Source organism: Anolis carolinensis, chromosome 2 (genome assembly GCF_035594765.1).
Source record: "Anolis carolinensis isolate JA03-04 chromosome 2, rAnoCar3.1.pri, whole genome shotgun sequence".
Classification (NCBI taxonomy): domain Eukaryota; kingdom Metazoa; phylum Chordata; class Lepidosauria; order Squamata; family Dactyloidae; genus Anolis; species Anolis carolinensis.
Window position 1 is genome coordinate 257,469,563 of NC_085842.1, and position 21,016 is coordinate 257,490,578.

The 21,016-nt window shown below is 38.8% G+C and overlaps 1 protein-coding gene across 5 annotated transcripts in view; it reads left to right on the forward strand.

Moving 5' to 3' along the window:
• Positions 1-21,016, forward strand: part of syk (spleen associated tyrosine kinase) — a 48,466-nt gene that overhangs the window by 20,401 nt on the left and 7,049 nt on the right. For 3 of the 5 annotated variants that reach the window (XM_008103118.3, XM_008103120.3, XM_008103119.3), the window contains 5 exons: positions 1,041-1,179; positions 7,679-7,766; positions 9,848-9,900; positions 11,515-11,583; positions 20,824-20,896. In XM_008103118.3, the coding sequence (XP_008101325.1) occupies positions 1,041-1,179; positions 7,679-7,766; positions 9,848-9,900; positions 11,515-11,583; positions 20,824-20,896 (422 nt within the window). The remainder of the gene's footprint in view (positions 1-1,040; positions 1,180-7,678; positions 7,767-9,847; positions 9,901-11,514; positions 11,584-20,823; positions 20,897-21,016) is intronic. The other 2 variants (XM_008103121.3, XM_008103122.3) reach the window with 1 other exon arrangement.

The following is a 21,016-nucleotide window of genomic DNA, read 5'->3' on the forward strand; positions in this document are numbered from 1 at the left end:
TGACTGTACCACATGTTGTCAGTGTCTGTGCTGCATTTCTTCTTTTATTTCTGTTTTGCCAATACTTTGACTTATTTATAGCTGGGTCTAGAAATGGCCAGTACTAGAAATTCAGGAACTGGAAAATCCTACTAATCAGTGTTGCTTGGAAAGGATTTGACAAGATCATATCAGTAGTTCTGCCTCAGTTTTTTTCTCGTTCAGATTTTCCCCCTACATTTATATCTCGTTTTTTTTTTAGTCTGGTTTCTTTTCAACTGAAGAACAACAAGAAATCTTGGATTTAAGGATTGATGTCTTCTATAAAGTTTACAGAAATTAGTACATAGTTTATAGTGGTTACAATAAAATAAGAACATAATTTAGATATTTGACTAGCACAAGCAAAGTGAGGTTTTGTAAGCTTTATTGGCTGTTCTGAGGAGCGTATAAGGCTAAGCATGTCTTCTTTTGTGGTAAAAGAGTATTTGTTTTGAATAATGTATGCATTCCGAAAAATATCTCATGCTGCATCAGAACTGAGGAAGTGAGGATTACAGTGAATATATTTTACTATTCAGACTGCACTACTACATAACTTAATTCAAATCACTTTTTTTTGCTCTCATCTTCTACCCATTCTGTCGATTTTAATAGAAAAGGTAGGTGTAGCTGGGTTATATGCCTCAATGATCTCCAGCAGCTATTAGACAAATGGTAGTTAAGCAGATAATCCAGAAAAATACAAAATGGAGAATATCAGCAGCTTTATATAATCAGTCCTTGGTATCCACTGATGTTTGGTTCTCCCTGTAGATACCAAAATATGCAGAGACTCGTTCCACTACATACAATGGCATGTAAAATGTCTGTTATATAGAAGGCCAAAATCAAGGCTTGCTGTTTGGATCTTTAAAACATTTCAAACCATGAATACTTGAATCTCTCAATACAGAATCTGTGGAAATTGAAGGCCAATGATAGACAGTGGAGAAAAAAACTGTTATAGGGACGAATCACCATTCTATTTAATTTTTTAAACTTTTAAAAATATTTTTCAGGATCAGGGAAAGAGATAACAATGGATCCTTTGCTCTCTGCCTCCTCAATGAAGGAAAGGTTTTACATTATCGCATTGATAAAGACAAGAAGGGAAAGCTCTCAATCCCAGACGGAAAGAAGTTTGATACTCTCTGCCAGGTTTGTCAAGTGTCCCGGTGTCATTTATTGTGTATTATTGAGAATGTAAAAAGTATATTTGGGGATTGTGGGGTCAACCTTCTTTAATGAACTGAAACTGCCCAACATCTTTTTAGTGTAGCATTTCTATCTGCTTGCAGAGATAACTTACGATGATAATTTGCAACAATATGTGACACATGTCATTGACTGGGTGATGGTCTGATGCATAATATACAGCTGCATTATGCCACTCAAATGTTGCTGCATGTGAAGCAAATGTTGCTGCATGTGCAGCTCTGCCTCTTCCAGTGTCTTCACAAAATGCGATTTCCTGCTTCTTGGCAGGGGGTTGGACTGGATGGCCCATGAGGTCTCTTCCAACTCTACTATTCTATGATTCTATGATTCTATGAAATGTCTGTTGTGAAATTATTCACAGCTCACCCTTTATGCATATCACAACTTATATGTGCATGTGTCACTAAAAGGATGTCAGCCTAAACTACCGTATTTACTCAAATCTATTGCTCACCCTTTTTTGGCTACATTCCCTCGCCAAAATTAGGGTGTACATTAGACTCACTTAATATGGTAATCTTAGTGCTGAGTCAAAGCAAAAGGGGAAGCTACTTCAAGAGCACCCGGAGCTCTTATTTGAGGAATGTCATCTCACATTTAATTGCCATGGTTGAATGCTGTGCAATCCCTGGATTTGTAGTTTGGTGAGAAATCAGCATTCTTTGGCAAAGAAGGATCAATATCATGTCAAACTACAGCCCCTGTGATTCCATAGCATTGAACCAAGGCCATTAAAGTGGATTCATTCTAAAGCATAGATGCACCCCAAGGTTTCTTTTCCACTGCTGAAAGCTTTGGTGTTCTAATACAATTGTTTTTAAAGAAGGAATCCTAAGCAGGCAGCAACTATAATGGCTAAATTACAGAGTGCACTTTTTGCCACTGTGCACTACATTTGGCATTGAATACTTTCTTTGGTTTCAGAGTTTTGAAATTTGAGGTGCACATTAGACTCAATGGCACATTAGACTTGAGTAAATATGGGGTAGTTTTGCTCAGTTGCTTATTTTGCCATTACAGTAGAGTCTCGCTTATCCGACTTTCGTTTAACCGACACTCCATATTATCAGACGCCATCTGGTAGCGGGTTGGAAGTATTGCACCATTTGATAGGTGCTCCTTCATTCAATGCACAGTGAGAGCTGGGGCTCTCTTTCTCATGCGAAAAAACGGGGAGGAAAGCACATCTCCAGAGGGGAAGGGAAGGAGGAGGGGGAAAAGGAAACGCGATGGTTCTCCTCTGCTCTTGGTGCACACAGAGCCTCGGTCTCCTGCTTTGGAGACATCTCTCCAACCCAGCCAAGCTTCCAAATCAGTGGGGGGAAAGGGCTCATGATTGGAAGGAAGGAGGGGGGGAGAAGCCAAGGCAGCTGCCGGGCTTGGGAAAGGGAGCCGGGGCTGGTGAGTGGAGCGCGGGGGCTGGCTGCCTTCTGTCGTCTCCTGACCTGGCCAGGTGGGCGGAGGACCCCCTTTCTTCCTGCATACACAGACTTTGCTCCAGATGCTCTCTCTCTCCCTTCTCCCTTTTTTCACCCCCACACACTCTCTCTTCCTTTTCCTCCTCCCTCTATTACCTCTGACAACCTTGCAGCAACTTGCAGTTCTGGCCTTCTTCTTCTCCTTCTCTTCTAACCCAAGCAGAGATAATTAGAGACATAGAATCCTAGAAACGCAAGAGATCCCCTCCCTTAAGAGTCCATCCAGTCCGGCCCCATTCTGCTAGGCTGAAAGGCACAAGCCATCCCAACACAGAGCCACCCAGCTCTAGATAAGATTCTGGAGATAGTTGACCAATATCAGTGTTTAGCAAACTTTGGTTTTCCAGTGTTGCCATTCCTCTATGCTCAATATTGGATTCTAGAGATGGTTAATCTACAGTATATCACTGTGTTTCCAATTCTGATCTTCCAGGTGTTTTGGATTTCAAATATGATGTTTTGGTGCTTAATTTGATGTTCAATAGGTTTTTCCTTAATCCCTCCTTATTATCCAAAATATTCGCTTATCCAACATTCTGCCGGCCCATTTATGTTGGATAAGTGAGACTCTACTGTATATGTAGTGGGAAAAAATAAGATAATAGTTTTCTTTGCATACGTTCCTATACTTTATTCAGTGTTCTATTTTCATAGAAAATTTAGCTGATTTTGTTTGCATTTGTGGTTAAATACATTTCAGATATCTTGGAATAGAAGTCAAGTTGCTCATGAAATAGGAACATAATGATGAAAATGCTCTGGCATCTTGGTTAGAACTCTATGAAATGCATTAAGCCATAAGGAGAGTTAAGGCTCACACCTGATATAACCTTATATATATATAAAGTATTATATTTTATATTAATTATATTGATGCCTGAGCCAGGCTTTGAATTCTTTCTCAGCCATAGATATCCAGTGAATTACATTGAGCAAGTTACATTTTCTCAATCTAAGAGTAAGTCAGTACACTCTACTGAATAAATCTTGCGAAGAGAACTCTATGATAAGGTTGTCGTAAGACACCATTGATTTGAAGGCACTAATTTTGATATCTAGACTACACTTTGTTGATTTAGAATAATAGTGGCTAGCTGAGAAAAAAGGATTGGCTTCACTACCTCCATCAAACACTATGTTTGCTTTATTGCCAAATCATATATATATTTGGTTTGGCATGTAGTCTTCCTGTCAGAAACTACTATACAAACCCTATTGGAATTTTAAATTAAGATGCACTTTATAGATCTGGTTGTATCTGGGTGTTTTACCATCCAGAACTGAGAATTGTAATATTTTTATCACTTTTATTACATGAATTTCAGATGCATCATTTCACCGTCCTTATAGTCATTAGTTTAAACTCTCACTAATTTGCATTCTGATTTGTCTGCATATAATTGTATGTGGAAAAATGACAATTTGTGCATTGTTCTGTTTGTTCAAAAATAATGTACATAAAACAAACAGAATAAAAATGTAAATTGAAAGAAGTTCAGAAAGATAAAACAAACATGACCAAAACTGCATTTTCATCAGTGTGTTGATTCCTTTTGTTGATAGCTCAGTTGTGGTACTATTAAGAAATGAAAATAACTAGTTTGTATTACATGCATTCCAATGAAGCCACTGACCATGCTGGTTTGGAGGCACAGGGAATTTCTTTTTTTTAAAAAAAAAAATCAGCTTTTACAACCCTAGGAAATAATCTTATACCAGTGTTCCATGTTCTGAAATCTCCTTCCATCTGAGATTGTGTGGGTGTCAGACCCCTGGCTGCTGGGCACCAATAACCGTACACGGAGGCCAATCTCTATCTAATATCTTTATTAAGGAAATATATAAAAGCAATAAAAACAAGTGAATAATATAGTTCAGAAGCAGACCTTTCAAATGAGGTCAAATATAGTCCAAAAATGTATTGTCCAATAAATGGTATTAGAGTTCAAAGTTTTAATCCACTTGACCGAAACACACACTTTTGCCAAGCAATAGTGTGGGGAAATGTCAGAGTCTTAGAGTCCAATGAAGCTTGACAACAAGGCTGGAAATAAACTTGGTTCTTGGCTAGGTCCGTGACTGGAAACAAGGCAAAACGTGAAGCATGGAGCAGGGTCCGTGGTTAAACAGCAAGGCAAGGCAAAGGCTTGAAAGCTTGAACTGGGGTTACGAAGTCCACACACAATCTCTCTCCTGAAGCTGATCAATTGACTCCGCAAAGAATCTCCCGCGCCAAACACCTATATTGGGTCTCGTTTTCCTGCCAACAAATCTCTTTCCCTAGAGAACAAGAAGCGAAACCCAACTCTGTCCAGATGCAAGACTCCTTAGAATTTCCCAAGGGAAGCAGGCCTAATCAGCTTGTTGTTTGGCAGCGATCCGTAAACTCCTCCGTTGGGCCTCTCTAACTCCTCTGTCTCTAGAATAAGATTCCTTCCTGGCAAACGGAGGGGAGTTCTGCCCAAGGCCTGTTTTACTGAATTCTTGAGGGCAAACATCAACATCCGGCAGGTGAAGAGACTCCGGCTCTTGTTGAACCGGCGAAAACCCCATGTTTTCATCTTCATCTGCCACAATAGTACTAGGAACAGGACTACAAGGCCCATGAGGCATCACAGTGGGCAGTGTAGTCTTCACTGACTGGTTTGGGGAAACATAGACACTGAAGGTACATATCCCTGTGTAGCTATCAGCCCTCTGTTAAGACAATACTTTGCAAAGTTTTGGGACCTGCTCACTTCATTTCAGACCATTTTGGAGACTATTTTGAAAAAAATCTGAATCTTTGTACAACATCCTGCTTCAAATTAGGATTCAGCTGATTCAGATGCATATTATTACAGCACTCAGTTCTTGGGAGTAAGATGAACAAAGAATGTGTTCATTAGAAAAAAAAACAGTGCTCGACATTTCCAGAACAGAAGATTCATATTCATCTATTTTATACTCTAAGTGAGGACAAAAAACATCCCCAGTCTTCTCCTAACTGTGGAGAAAACGAGTGTTTCTATGCAATTTTGAGTGATTTATTTTGCATAACATTAATGGTTTCATTCACAAAAGACAATGTTTCCAGGAGCCACCTTTATATTCTGTGCAAAATTGCTGTTTTCTGCACAAAATGCAGCACTCTTACACAAAATAATCCTGAACCAAAATATTGCTAAGAGTTTTACCTCTCCCCTAAAATAGCCACACAGGAGTGCAATATTGCTGGGTTTTGTGCCAAAAACCGTACTCTTCTACCACTCTTAGCATTGTCTTATTCTTCCCAGTTGATTTTGACAAATGTCAGGAATCCTGTTTTTTGGCTAGGAAAAGCATAATAGTGAATACTAGCTGTGCCCGGCCACGCGTTGCTGTGGCTTAGTCTGGTGGTGTTGGTCAGTCTACATTAGGTTGTATTTATGCTGTGACCTTCTTTATACTCACATTAGTAGTAGTATTTGAAGTCTGTTACCTTCTTCAATTTTTGTGTTGATTGATAATTGCTTGAGATCCCTGTTGTCTTTGGTTTGTTGTTAGTTGTAATGTCTGATTCTGCTGAGTGCGGTTTATATTTTTATTGTGGTACAATAGTCCTTTTTTTGTTTTGCCTGTGTAGGTGTTTATTATTATTGTTGTTGTTGTGGTCATGAAGGTTGGATAAGTTAGATGCTACTGTATTGTTTTTTGGAGGCCCAGTGTAGCACTGACTGGCCTCTCAGCCTCAGTGCCTGGCTGTTTCTTGCCTGTGATGGTGTTGATTCTTATTGTTGTTGTTGTTATTGTTATTATTGTAATTGTTTTTTTGGAGGCCAAGTGTGAATGTAGGGATTGGGGAGGTGGATGAGTTGTGTTGTCAAATTTGGTATTTGTTATAGTCACAATGCGTTGTTGTGAGTTTTGTGGGTCCGGATTGTGGTTTTGTGGTGTAGTTGTGTTGTTACAACCGGGAGAAAAGGCTTTTGTGTTGTGTTGTCAAGTTTTGTATTTCTGGGGCGTTTAGTTGTGCACCAAGTTTCATATTTCTGGGGCGTTTAGTTGTGTTGTTATAGTCACGATGCATTGTTGTGAGTTTGTGGGTCCGGATTGTGGTTTTGTGGTGTGGTTGTGTTGTTACAACCGGGAGGCAAGGCTTTTGCGTTGTGTTGTCAAGTTTTATATTTCTGGGGTGTTTAGTTGTGTGCCAAGTTTCGTATTTCTGGGGCGTTTAGTTGTGTTGTTATAGTCACGATGTGTTGTTGTGAGTTTTATGGGTCCGGATTGTGGTTTTGTGGTGTGGTTGTGTTGTTACAACCTGGAGGGAAGGCTTTTGCGTTGTGTTGCCAAGTTTCGTATTTCTGGGGCGTTTAGTTGTGTTGTTATAGTCACAATGCGTTGTTGTGAGTTTTGTGGGTCCTGTGTGGTTTTGTGGTGTGGTTGTGTTGTTACAACTGGGAGGCAAGGCTTTTGCATTGTGTTGCCAAGTTTTGTATTTCTGGGGCGTTTAGTTGTGTTGTTATCGCATGATGCGTTGTTGTGAGTTTTGTGGGTCCGGATTGTGGTTTTGTGGTGTGGTTGTGTTGTTGTAACCGGGAGGCAAGCCTTTTGCATTGTGTTGCCAAATTTCGTATTTCTGGGATGTTTAGTTTTGTTGTTATAGTCACTGCGCAAACAACTTTATCATTTTATATATATAGATTATTTCTATCTGTGATTTCCACCATCTCGCTCACAAAAAGATAAGGCAAGGTGAAAGGCAGTAGGAAAAATAGAAGAGACCACATTACAGATAGACTCTATTAAGGAAGCAACATTTGTCTCACACTGGTATTACCTGGATATATAAAAAGCATTTTGGGGTTAGACATCTGAAAGGTTTTGACAGAAGCCAAATCTTTGACTGCAGGTTATTATTACCTCCGTACATTGTTAATGAACTATGTGCATTGATTTCTCCTCCCTGATAGTCTAATTTTGCTGTTTTCTTTTCATGACAGCTCGTGGAACATTATTCCTACAAAGCAGATGGCCTTCTAAGAATAATCACTGATCCAGTTCCAAATCCAAATTTCCACTTAACAAATGGTGAGTGACTAATATTTTTAAAGGAAGATGAAATTCATATACTGTGTGCATAATTATTTGACCATATGATGCATCTGAGAACATAGACACCATGGAACAGCTTCCACAGACCATACTGTTTTGGATTCAGCCTAGAAAAGTAACCCATATTGACTGAGGGATTCTGTGGGCTAGAGTCCAGAAATTAACCTTTGCAAATTATACATTCGGCATTTTACAAAAATTCCTAACACTGAAAAAAACATGTTGTATGAAACCTATGACTTTCCTAATTATCTGTGAGAAGCTTTTGCTTAGATGATGATAAATAATTATCTGAAAATTCACAGTAATCTGTTTAATCTGTTTTCTCAATTTAGTAGGGTATTGATTAGAAAACAGATTTTCACTTTTTTCTTATATGGAAAAAGCACAACAAGCAAAGGCCAAATACAAACCATTCTAATTATGCAACATAATTTTTTTAATCTCAAAATTAGTTTGAGACTAGATTGCATAATATGGAATACTATTTGGAAATCTGAGTTTTGGCATCTTCCTTAGAAATTAGGTTGAATGGAAGTATTCATAGGACCCGTCTATATGAGCCCAATAGCCTGCAGTTTTTGTGAAAATCACTCCTGGATGTCTGCATGATGTCTAAGTACTATTGTGGGGTAACCTGGGTGAAAATGGTTTAGCCCTATGCTAAGGACAGTTGGAGAATGCTTCAGAGTTTGGATGAAACTCCTGAGCAGCCCTACAATTTGGGCACAGTGTAGACAGGACAACAGGATCCAATGTGGACCAGCCCACCGCCCCATACAGGCAGTGACTGCCACCATCTTTTCCCTGAGCTCGTCAGCACAGGGAAAAGAGGACAGATCAGGCCCATGTTGCCCCTGTCACCAATATAGAGAACTGCAAAGCTCCAGATGAACTCATGGCCACAAAGGGTACCCTTGCTGATACCAGCAGAGGCACCTGTGTCACGAAGGAGGAGGAGAAGAGGGGCCTGCTGTCTCCTTATACCTGGTCATGTGGGTGCCTCCACTGATGTCGGCATGGGGCACCCACAGTGGCCGGGAGCTCACTTGGGGTTTTGTAGCCATCCAGCAGTGGCGATGGTGATATGAAAAGTAAGGCGACAGTCGAGAGGAGCTGCACTGAGTATGTGGCCACCTTCATGGGCAGTCCAGAGTACAGGCAATCCCCAAATTACAAACCAGATAGGTTCTCGAAAGCTGGAATCACAGGGTTGCTGTGAGTTTTTTTGGGCTGTATGATCATTTTCCAGTAGTATTCTCTCCTGCATTTTCACCTGCATCTGTGGACGGCATCTTTAGGGGTCTAAAGATAGGTTCTGTGGGTATGTTCATAAGTTGAATTTGTATGTAAGTAGGAACAGGTTCAGTAGAGTCTTGCTTATCCAACATAAATGGGCTGGCAGAATGTTGGATAAGTAAAAATGTTGGATAATATGGAGGATTAAGGAAAAGTTTATTAAATGTCAAATTACATTATGGTTTTACAAATTAACTTGTTTATTAATTTGTTTTCCTGTCTGTGCCCCTATTCAGATGATTTCATCTCACTTTCTGTCCTCGTGATAATTGGATTTTGAAAAAATTAGCTTGTTGTGGAAAAAAGGATTGGTGATAAAGCATCAATTGAGACACCTTTTCTCCGTGATAACTCAGGAATCAATTTCCCCTTTGAGGGTTAGATTTCTCTCACTTCCTGTTGTTTCATCCCTGTTCTTAATCATGAGTTGTTTGCAAGTTGAATGTTTGTAACTCGGGCAATGCCTATATTATGGTCTAGCTTGGCCCCATATTAAGCAGCCAGATAATGAGTATAACTAGATAAGTTCCTACTTAGACTTACAGCATTTTGCAATGACAGTCAATGAAAGAAAAATCCATCTTTGTTTATTCTCTGACTACATGAATTTCAGTAAGTTCATGCCAGAAATCCTTGCATATCTCCTCTGTAAATGAAGTGTTTTTGTTTTTCTTAACCTAACTTTTCTCCTGGAAATCTATTCTTGTAAACATAATGACTGATAGATTTCTATTAACAAATCTATTTCATTGTCATAGGACAATCTGATTTTGGCAACACACCAGAACTTCCTAAACGGTCAACTAATAAGGTAAGAAAATATACTGGGGGGAAAGCAATAATCATTGCTTTTTGTAGCATTATGAAGTCTCAAGATGTTTAATTATTACTCTTTGAATTTTAATATACATGTACTTTTTGAATGGTAAATGTTTATAATTTTCTTAAAAGTTGAAAAAATTATTTGCATTATATGGATTTTTTAAATGTTGACTTTAAATATTACTGAACATGAAGTTGTGTAAAAATAGTTTGCCAAACTTGATACTGGCTCTGCTGTACTGGTACTGGTACTGGTAATGTAATGGTGCCTACTATCTTAATTTTCTGAGATAAGGAAATACTGTGACTTTGTTTTCAGAACAACCTACATAGTTCAGATGTCTTGTTCATTTAAAACAAAATATAAATTTACTTGGTCTTACATCATACATTGAGCAACACAGGCAATTTTAATACATTGGGAAGTGCTAAAGCCACACAGACTGAGGCAGGAGAGAAAATAATGGAAATTTTGCTTAAAGCCAGGTTGGTCAACTTCAGTAGGTCTAGAGAACTATTTCCTGCCTCAGGTACCCTTCAGCGGCTGCATGGCCTGCCATTTAAACAAAAACAAAACCTAAAACAAAAGAAGAGTTCAATTTCTGTTTTTTTAAAAACAGGTGGTTTTTATGCTTAACAATTGAGAGTATCATTGTTACCTTCTTAAAAAGCGAATTGCCACTGTTGAAGGGGCTTACTTATGTGGGTGAGCTAACTGAGGAAGAAGTTGTATATGAGTGTTTCATAACTTGTTTTGGCTTACATTTCAATGGTGCATACCATAAAATGTAAAGAGCAAAGAGTTTAAATATTCTGTTTCCAAGTTTTAGATGTTTCCCCCCAAAAAATGGCTAAGAAAATAATCACTTTCTCTATCCTGTTATATTTATTGACACATATACTCTTGTGTTATTGCTTTTAAAAAAAGCACACACACACACACACACTAAAGAACACATCTGCTTCAAATCAGGTTTGAGCTTCAGAATCCAGAGATACAGCAACAGTATCTCTGATTTATTGTCTTAGTACAGTCACAAGAGGTGCACGTGTAGGATTAATGCAGTTTGACTTCAGTGCAATGGAATCATGGGAACTGTAGTTGTACAAGCCTTCTATATGAAAGAGCTGGTACCTCACCAAACTGTAAATCCCATGATTCTATAGCATTGAGCCATGGCGGTTAAAGTAGGCTCAAACTGCATTAATTTTACAGTGTACATGCACCTCTTATGATTGTACCAAGACAATAAACCAGAGACCCTGAAATGATAAGCTTTAGTTCATGTGTGGCCAAATCCAATGGTTTTCAGATGATTGCTCATCTGTACTCTGAGTGGTATAGGCCAGCTCACAATTGGTGTTAAAGATGGGGAGTAAAACATTGAAGAACTCATTCAACTGACTGGGAAAAGGGAAGGTCTCTTCATGCAAATTATGGAAAAAAATTCAAAAGAACCCACATTACAAAATACAAATAAATTGTATTCTTGGTGGGAAGTTTAGAAACCACTGTTGCAGAAGAAATTGGTATGTGTTAAATACTTTCTAATATTTTCCTGATACACTTATTTATCCTTTTGATATCCTTTATGGTTTCTAGACTTGGTCAACAGGTGGAATTATCAACAGAATCAAATCATACACTTTCCCAAGGCCAGGAAGCCAAAAGGTGCATAAAAACATTAATATATAGATCTGTGGGAAAACTCTCACTCAGCTTGCTCACAGCTCTTTTGATGGTTTGACTGTGCTTTGCTGCTAATCCGCTCTGCATATTTTCAACTGCTTTCACCTCTTACCTTAGTTTGTAACACTAACACATGGTTATTATTTATTTATTTTTAAATCATAAAGAAATTTGGGGTTTTTTTTAAACAGACCTAATAAAATCAGTTGGTTTTAACTTAGTAAAGAATAACTTGTTTCCACAATTAAATTTTGCATTCTGTTATTTTCAGACAGTGATATAATATATGTATTACAGTTGACCCTTCCTATTAGCTGGGATTAGGGGTGTGAGACTCCGATGAAAATGGAAAAAACAGTGAATGTTAAAAAAAAAATGCTGTCTTCTTTACCTGAGAGGACAGCTCTCTAGGAATCAATCTCTTGGTCCTCAAGCACAACTCTGGACAAATCTGCAAAAGTTAAACCCACAAATATGGAGGGCTGACTGTACTACTATAGCTTGATGGTAATTTTAAAATTAGGTCTGGGTTTTTGTGGTGCAGTATTTATCTGCTATTCTGTCTTCTCCCATCACAGGTTATAGGGATTACTGCTAGTTTTATATTGACCAGATCTGATGATCTGCATTCTCAGCACATATAGACTATTTGGAAATAATATTTTATATTATTTCCCAGCCCTGCTTAGTGATGGTACAGTAATATGTTGCTCTGGACAACAGATAGAGACTCCAACTCTTGTTAACAATTACTGTCCCTCAAACTTTTCCCTCAAAGACACTCAGAGAGATAGTGAAACCAACCAGTTAGCTGTCGAAGGCTTTCTTGTCCGGAATCACTGGGTTACTGTAAGTTTTCTGGGCTGTATGGCCATGTTCTAGAAGCATTCTCTCTTGACGTTTTGCCCACATCTGTGGCAGGCAAGCTCAGAGGTCAGCCATACCAGAGCACTTGATGAACCAACCTGGACACAGTATATTATTTGAGAGCACAGAAATGCTGAACCACTCTAACAACCACTATGTCAGACTACACAAAGAAGCCACTGAAATCCACAAGCATGTGGACAATTTCAACAGAAAGGAGGAAACCATGAAAATGAACAAAATCTGGCTACCACTATTAAAAAAACCTCTAAAATTAGGACAGTAAATAAAGAACAACACTCTGAAAACAGGGGAATTCAGGGTCAGCTAACACCTCCCAACAAATAATTTTCCCAGGCAGGAAGAAGTTGGACCTTGAAACTTCAAGGCCATTAAATGCTAATCAAGGTGATTAATTACAACGTTCACACTTGCCTCCAACATACAAGAGTCCTTTCTCCCACCCTGGAGTTTCCACAGATAAAACTCCCCTGCCTAGTTTTCAATATACCTCACAACCTCTGCCATAGATGTGGGTGAAACATCAGGAGAGAATGCTTCTGGAACATGGCCATACAGCCCGAAAAACTCACAGCAACCCAACCAGCTAGCCTTTGACCTTCTCCCTCCTTCCCTTTCTCTTTCTTTCCAGCAAAGAGCAATTCAGTTTTCCATCAGAAATACTCCAACCCAAGCAACGCTGCTCAGCCAGCCTCTTCTGAAGTTGAAGCTTCTCTAATGGTAAACTTAACTGTTCTCAGGTGTAAAGGACTGAAGGGAGAAGGAGAAAGATAATGGCTGGCTGGCTAGTTACCTCCGCTGTTGCAAAGTTGCTTAACCTCCCCTGGGGTTGATGAGAAAATGAACTGCTCTTGCTTAGAAAGAAGGGGAGGGTGAAGGATGAGAGAGAGAAGGGCAAAGGCTGGCTGGCTCTGCTGTGGTTCAGCTCCTCTTCCTGACTACCACCCACCCACTCACCCCATATACACTCTGGAAAAGCCATATGGCAGGGAATGTGCAGAACTACCCACCACTCTGCATGGCACCTATATAAGATCATTCTTTTGATTTTTATGGGCAATAGAAGGCACATTTTCATGTGTGGATTTGTTCCTTTAAAATTGCCATTCTGTATAGACCTAAGTCCAAACTTACTCATTCTTGGGACCTCATCAGACAAGGAGAATTTAGCATGCTAGAATGCTTTCACCCCATCTAATGAATGGAGCTTCACGCTAGCCATCACATGACGCTATGTGACTTCTGGCAGAGGCCCCCAGCATGGGACGCTTCCAAGAAAGCCAGTATGAGTCTCCTTTCCCCTATGTGATGGGGAAAGCTGAGAGGAAGTTGAGCATGGGGAGACAGATATGTTCTGCTGCCCTTTCACGGCGATGCACTTCGCCTGCTTTTGTAATGAGGGCCTTTGAGTAAATATGATTAATTTAACTCTTGATAATGTCAGTCTGCTAAGTCTTGATCCCATCTTGTTTTGGATTGTTCTCCAAAAATATTTTTTTTAAAGTAACGTTTATTTTGCATTAGTTTGCAACACCAAATGAAGTATTACAACTTGTAGTTCATTGATTGAGAGAGATAATATTCGAACTGTTGTTATTTTTTTAGCTTTTGAGGGTAAACATTGAGATTCAGTGTATAAAATATGGTTATGTAAACTCGGGAATGGGTTCATTTTTTCACTGTGACCACTTCACCTTGCCTACAGCACAGAGACATTACAACTATGTAATAGTTTGCTCTTGGTTTGCATGGAGAAATGACAGATTTCTGCTATCTGCTACAATATATTTTCTTTAGCTATGAAAGTCACTCTATGTATTCATATCAGAGCTAATGCTCTGCATGCAGATGATCATGGTCTGATTCCCACTTAAAATGACATAAGAGGTACAAGAAGGGCCTGCAACTATGGAAAGTATCTCCAGGGAAGGATATACTAGCATAATTAGCTGGATGAATGAACACCTTCCTATTTTCTACAAAACAGGAAAGGAAAATCCATAGCATACATGATACCAACCAAGCAGAAAATAAGTTTCTTGTAATATATGATGGCTGTCTCTTTGTAAGCCAATCATCATGAATTAATATTTTCAGTATTTTGTGACTTAGACCATAGCAAGGATTTCTATTTATAATTTTTAGTCTCTTTTAGTCTCTCGTCCCTTCGCCTGCCCACTTTAAAGTATTTATCTGTACTGTGTTCACTGAATACCATTAAAAATGAAGCTTATTAAATATTTCTCAGGGAATTCACTTTCCTTGAAAACCTTAACTGTTTCTGTGAGTAAAGAAAGCTTCAAATGTTATTACATAAGAAACTCATTTTTCCTAAAACTAGGGTTGAGGGTGAGACAAAATTACCTGAATCCATCTATCTATAAAGCTGTATTGAGCATTAGTACAGAGTCCTTGTTATTGAATAGTGCTATAACCTGAAGACGTTAATAAAGGGTGTAATGAACGTATGTCAGACATACTGATAGCAGACTTATCTGGGAGTAAGCTCCATTGAACTCAGTGGTACTTACTTCAGATTAGACATGAATACCCATTGCGTTCTTATTGGCCCATCAGAACAGTAAAATGCCCAAAAAACATGTTGGTGTGAGTTTCTGTTGGTATCTTTCACATGCATTCCCTTACACACAGAAGTGGATATTTTTGGCCAATAGATAACAACCATTTTCAGTTAAAGATATGGAAATAGGGTCTATATCTTGTGACATCATTTCACATCATTATGCACATCGCTGAGTATTCTGCATTTCACATCAATGCACAATGTGCATTTATTGTGCAACATTCCAGTTCTGTGACAAAATGGTCTAGCTAGCAGAACTCAACCATAATTGTAGGATCCTAGACTATAAAATAACACATTGGGCGGGGGGGGGGCTGAGCCAGTGAAGACTGCACATACTAATACTCCATTGGAAGCCACAGCAGGATGACAGCAGCCAAATATTTATTTGTGGGCTTGACAGAGGAAATTATTTGTGGAAGATGGAACTGGACTACTCAATCACCAGGACAAGAATAGGATCAGTTCTAATTGCCCCCTACCAGCCATGGCTCCATTCTAGAGGAGAATGAAGATCAAAATGCATTTGAATCCAGTTTTTCTAGACTTGACTTGACACATGATGTTCACGAACATCCAAATCAGACTTTCATTTCTTCCTGCTATAATTAGTAAAACCTAGGCTAAGAAGTGTCTCCTTTTACTCTGGTATTTTCCCAAGATGGGTTTGGTACTTTTTCTGTGTAATCTGTTTGGTCTCAGCTTTGATCCTGTAGCAGAGGGAAGGTGTATATTGATATTTTTGTTATTTATTTTTTTCATGCAATCCACCATCTTTTTTCCTTACACATCAGTTACCAGGTTTCTTAGTACTTCTGCTACTTAGTTTAAAGCATACCAATCAATGTTGAGTGAAAGGTTGTACAAGATTCCAACCATGATTTTCCAAACCTAATGAATCATGTCACACACGTCCAACAACTTTTCAGCTATCAATCACACAGAGATCCTAACTGTATAATGTATCATGGAATGGAATCAGTCATTCCCCAAAAATAAGACAGTGTCTTATATTAATTTTTTCTCCAGAAGACATGCTAGGTCTTATTTTCAGGGGATGTCTTATTTTTCCATGAAGAAGAATTCACATTTATTGTTGAACAAAAAATGAACATTTATTATATACTATACAAAAGTTGTCACCACAAACCAGCATAACCAGACAAACTGGGAAATCCTATCAAGAATTTCTTGTCAAAGTACCACTCCCCCCCTTTTTTATTTTTTTTCTCCTCTTATTGTATGTGTGTATATATATATATATATATATATGTATATGTATATGTATATGTATGTTTTTTATCCTATTGTCGTTTTTCTCTCTCTGTCCCTCCTTCACTTACTCTCTTTTCCTACTATTCTCCACTATCTAGTCTGTTCCCCCACTTTCGATGTATCCTTATCTTTAAGAAATAAATAAAAACTATATTGCAAAAAAAAAAAGAATTTCTTGTTACTACCATTATTTCCATGTACATCAATCTATGGTACGTACATTTACCAATCCTGCATGTTTTGGTGTTCTGTTTGGCAGGCATGCTTCCAAATAAAAACTTTGCTAGGTCTTACTTTCAGGGGAGGCCTTATATTTAGCAATTCAGCAAAACATCTACTAGGTCTTATTTTCAGGAGATGTCTTATTTTTGGGGAAGCAGGGTAGAATGGAATCAGGAATATTAAACATTGATACAATCCTCTATTCTGAATGGGATGAAATAATTTAAAGCATTGGGCTTGGTTGTATTGTTTGTTGCTCAGCTTGCCATAAGTAGAGTGGTGATATTGAACAACCTTGATTGACCCCAAGCAGTTCAAGGACACCAGGCAGCTCAGAATCAGTCTCATGCAGATTCTAATACAAAAAGAAGGAAATTGTCAATTGGCCTTTTATGCATGTAATAAAGACCCTCCCCCAAACCCTCATGGAGTGTTACAACATGTGTTGAAAGTTCAAGGCTGTGCTGCAATGCAATACATCCTTCAGAATTTTTCCCCAAACCTAGGTTAAAAGCCAGCAGCCAAATTGACTTGCTGATACAGTGTCTCCTCACTTTTCGCGGGGGTTAGGTTCCAGGCCTGCCTGCGAAAAGTGGAAAACTGCGATATAGCGGCACTATATTTATTTCAATAAATATAGCCTCCCTCCCTCCCTCTCTCTTTTCCTCTTTAAACATACTGTTCTGTCTTCCTTGTTGTTCCTGGGGCGATGAGGTGGAGGCAGGGCCTACTGGTGCTGCCTGCAGGTGGCTGAGGAGGAAGCGCGGGCTGTGTCACGTGACTCAAACTGGGCCCTTTTGTGCCTGCAAAGGGAGGGCGGACCGGATGGAAAAAACCGCGATACAGCGAATCCGCCAAACCCAAACTGCGGATTAGCAAGGGAGCACTGTATCTGTTTTGTTGGATTTAGCAGGATGCCTGTGATGACTCATGGGCCTTGTAGTCCTGCTCATGACATTGTGATGCCTGATGAAGAAGAAAACTTGGGTTTTTTACCTTCCCAGTCAGAACTGGATTCTTCCCAGCCAGATCTGGGAACCTTGCACCTGCAAGAGAGTTGTGTTCCAGAAGTATGTCAAACAAACCCAGAGCCTACATCTCCTGTGTTTTCTCGCCATGAGTTTTGTAAACAACAGAGAGGTTTGGAAGCGGCCTCGCGCAGGAGTGCTAGAATAGCTGCTAAGAATTTAGCCAATTAAGCCTGCTTTCCGTGAGAATCTTTAAGGAGTCAAACATCTGGTCTCAGAGATTAGCTTTGGTTCTGGTTCCCAGAGAACTGCTCTCGGCGGGAAAGTTAGACTCTATATAGGTGTTTTAACCGCGAAGTAACTTCGCGGAGTCAATTCGTCAGCCTCCGGAGCGAGTTGTGTCTGGACAGCGCGCTCCGTTCCAAGCCTCGTTCCTGTTCAAGCCTTGTCCTTGTTCTCAAGTCTTCGCTCCTGCTTCCCAGCCTTGTTTACCTTCGGACCTTGCCTCGCCTTCCAGGACTAAGCCTTGCCTTGTTTCACGGATTTTACCAAGTAATTCCACGGATCTTGTTCCTGCTCCTCGTTACCTTGTTGTCTTGAATCAAGCCTTGTGTTCCAAGTATCAAGTTATTTCCTAGCCTTGCTCAAGTTCATGGACTAAAGGACCTTGTCATCTCCCCTCGCTTGCTTGGCAAGTGAGTGTTTCGGTTATTGGATTACAACTTTGGACCTTAATATTTCATATTGGACATTGTTTCTTTGGACTAATTTTGACCTTTCCTGAAAGGTCTAACTCTGGACTATTTTCTACACTTGTTTTTATTAACTTTATTTACTCCTTCAATAAAGATATTAGATTGGTTCTGGCCTCTGTGTTTGGTTATTGGTGCCCTGCAGCTTGGGTCCTGACAATGCCTTTACCAGCCCACTCCCACTAGTGCTCTGTGGTACAACAATTAGAAGCACAACCTCTATCACAACTTCTTGTTTTACTTCAGGTCAATGATGAGAGAATGCTGAAAATGTCATCCTTCTGTTCAGTTGGATTGAGGAGTCAGGTTAGGAGATATTATAGAATTGCATATTCATAATTATGCCTTTGGTGTAGAATCTCCTTCATTGCTAATAAATGGATATTTTTCAAATTTGCTGAGAGAACATACTTATGATGTTTATAGATTCTTTTTTTTATAAATTTCTGTTCCCATGACATTTTATAATCGCAACAAAAGCTGAAGCTGATCTCATAAATGAAACTATACATGCTTCTGGCTACCTCCAGAAAATAATGGGAAAAGATGCTCGGAATGAAAAAATCATCCAGGGAAGAACTTGACTTATATTCATTGGTCATGTGTGTACTTATAGTATAAAACCGTTATAAGCAGGTTTCTGTAATATTACTAGGAAGAATTACTGGTTTCTGCTACGTATTTAAAATGGTGTAGTAGTCTTAGTTCTACTTACATTAATGAGGCTGCACTTCCTCCTCAGGGAAGGAAAGATTAGGGCTGTGCTGTAACTCATGGTTCCTGTTTTCATGCTTCTCTGCTTTATTCAAAATAGAGCTTTTGAATCTCCCCAAGCAGGTGCAAATAGCAGAGTACAAAGCATCTATGTCATATGCGAAGCTCATGGTTTGCATTAGTTACCACTCTGTTCCCTTTGCAAACTACTGCACCGTTATGCAGGAAAATTTAGGTGTGTTTAATGAGATACGAAGCAAATGAGACAGCCATACATACTTTGTAAATGATAGTAAGTGTGTGTATCTATTACAATAGAGTCTCGCTTATCCAACATTCTGTATTACCCAATGCAGTCTGCCTTTTAGTAGTCAGTGTTTTTGTAGTCAATCTTTTCTAAACATTGTGATATTTTGATGCTAAATTCGTAAATACAGTCATTACTACATAATGTTATGGTGTATTGAACTGCTTTTTCTGTTGATTTGTTGTAAAACATGATGTTTTGGTGCTTAATTTGTAAAATCATAACATAATTTGACATTTAATAGGCTTTTCCTTAATCCCTCTTTATTATCCAAGATTTTTCCTTATCCAACGTTCTGCCAGCCCGTTTAAGTTGGATAAGTGAGACTCTACTGTACTTGTAATCAAGTCCAGAGTGAACTTCTGGAGTTTGTTCATACTCTTACCTTTCACTCCAAGTTAGGGTTTTTTGGTTGTGCAGTAAGACTATAATAAACCTATTGTGTATTATATTTACAGATTTACTCTATTTTATTTCTGAATCAATGTGTATAGCTTGCCACTTGCCTCCTTAAAAAGAGAGGACAGAGAGGAATGGTCTAATTCTCTAATTTTCTTCTAATTATCACCTATTACTTACTGATTTCCTTGAATTTCTTTTACATCAAACTATACTACCAGAAAAAATTCCTCTAACAAGGGTTTGTAAACAGTGTTACTCCTTAGTAGAAATTCAGGAAGCCGAATTACAGCAAACCTGATAAATGAAATGATAGTTTCTCCAAAATCCTAGTTTCTCTAAAGGTAAACTGAGGTTGGATCTATACTGCCCTATATCTCAGGATTTGATCCTAGAGATATATCAGTCTCCGCTGCCAGATAATCCAGGATAAGAAGATTAATCTGGGATCACATCCTGGGATATATTCTAAAAATAAAACCAATGGCTTGGAACAGAAGTTGTTAAATGTGATAGGAGACACCAGAAAATAGGAAAAATGGATGAACGTATCTGTTATTTATTGCAGTTCCAGATACTGAAAAATCTGTAAACCTGAACTCACTCTCCAAATTACTATTTCAGTGGACATGTATGTTAATGGAATGATTTCTATGGCTATAAAAATCAGTGAACACTTAACAGCAGGTTGTACGGGTTGCTGTTAGGACTCTTAACTCCCTTGGCTAATATGGCCATTATTGTTGGGGAATTCTTGGACTTACAACTAAAACAATAACATTTATAACTCTGCGGAGGAAAAACCCTGAGCAGCTTTTTTTTTAGTGGAAAGAATTATAGATCATTCAGTAATTCTTTCATCTTAAAGTTCTCTGAAATAGTTGCAGAACCTTTGTGGTATATGCTGAAAGTTTATGCTTTAGCAGTATGTGTCTTATTTTGCTGGCATATATGTAAGTTATAGCCTGAATGTGTAGGTAAGCTTTGCTCCCTTTCTTATGCATTCATTCCTTCCTACAGCTTTCATTGCTTAAATTTTGTCAAGTCCTATTCTCTTGAACTCACCCGTGTCACAAATGTCACTAAGAGAAAAATCTGTTTTATGTGTCTTAGTCAGTTTTCCCTGTTCCTGGCCGAAGTGCTGATTCTCAATTATTCAACGACTACGTTCCACGAAGGAAGCGAGGTAGGCAATTATAGTAGTTCTAGTATTGAATAGTACCTCATTTCACAAAAGCTATGCCTTCCTATTTAGCATATTGAAGTCCTGTTTGCTGGTATTCTAATACTTGATGGGGTATATTGA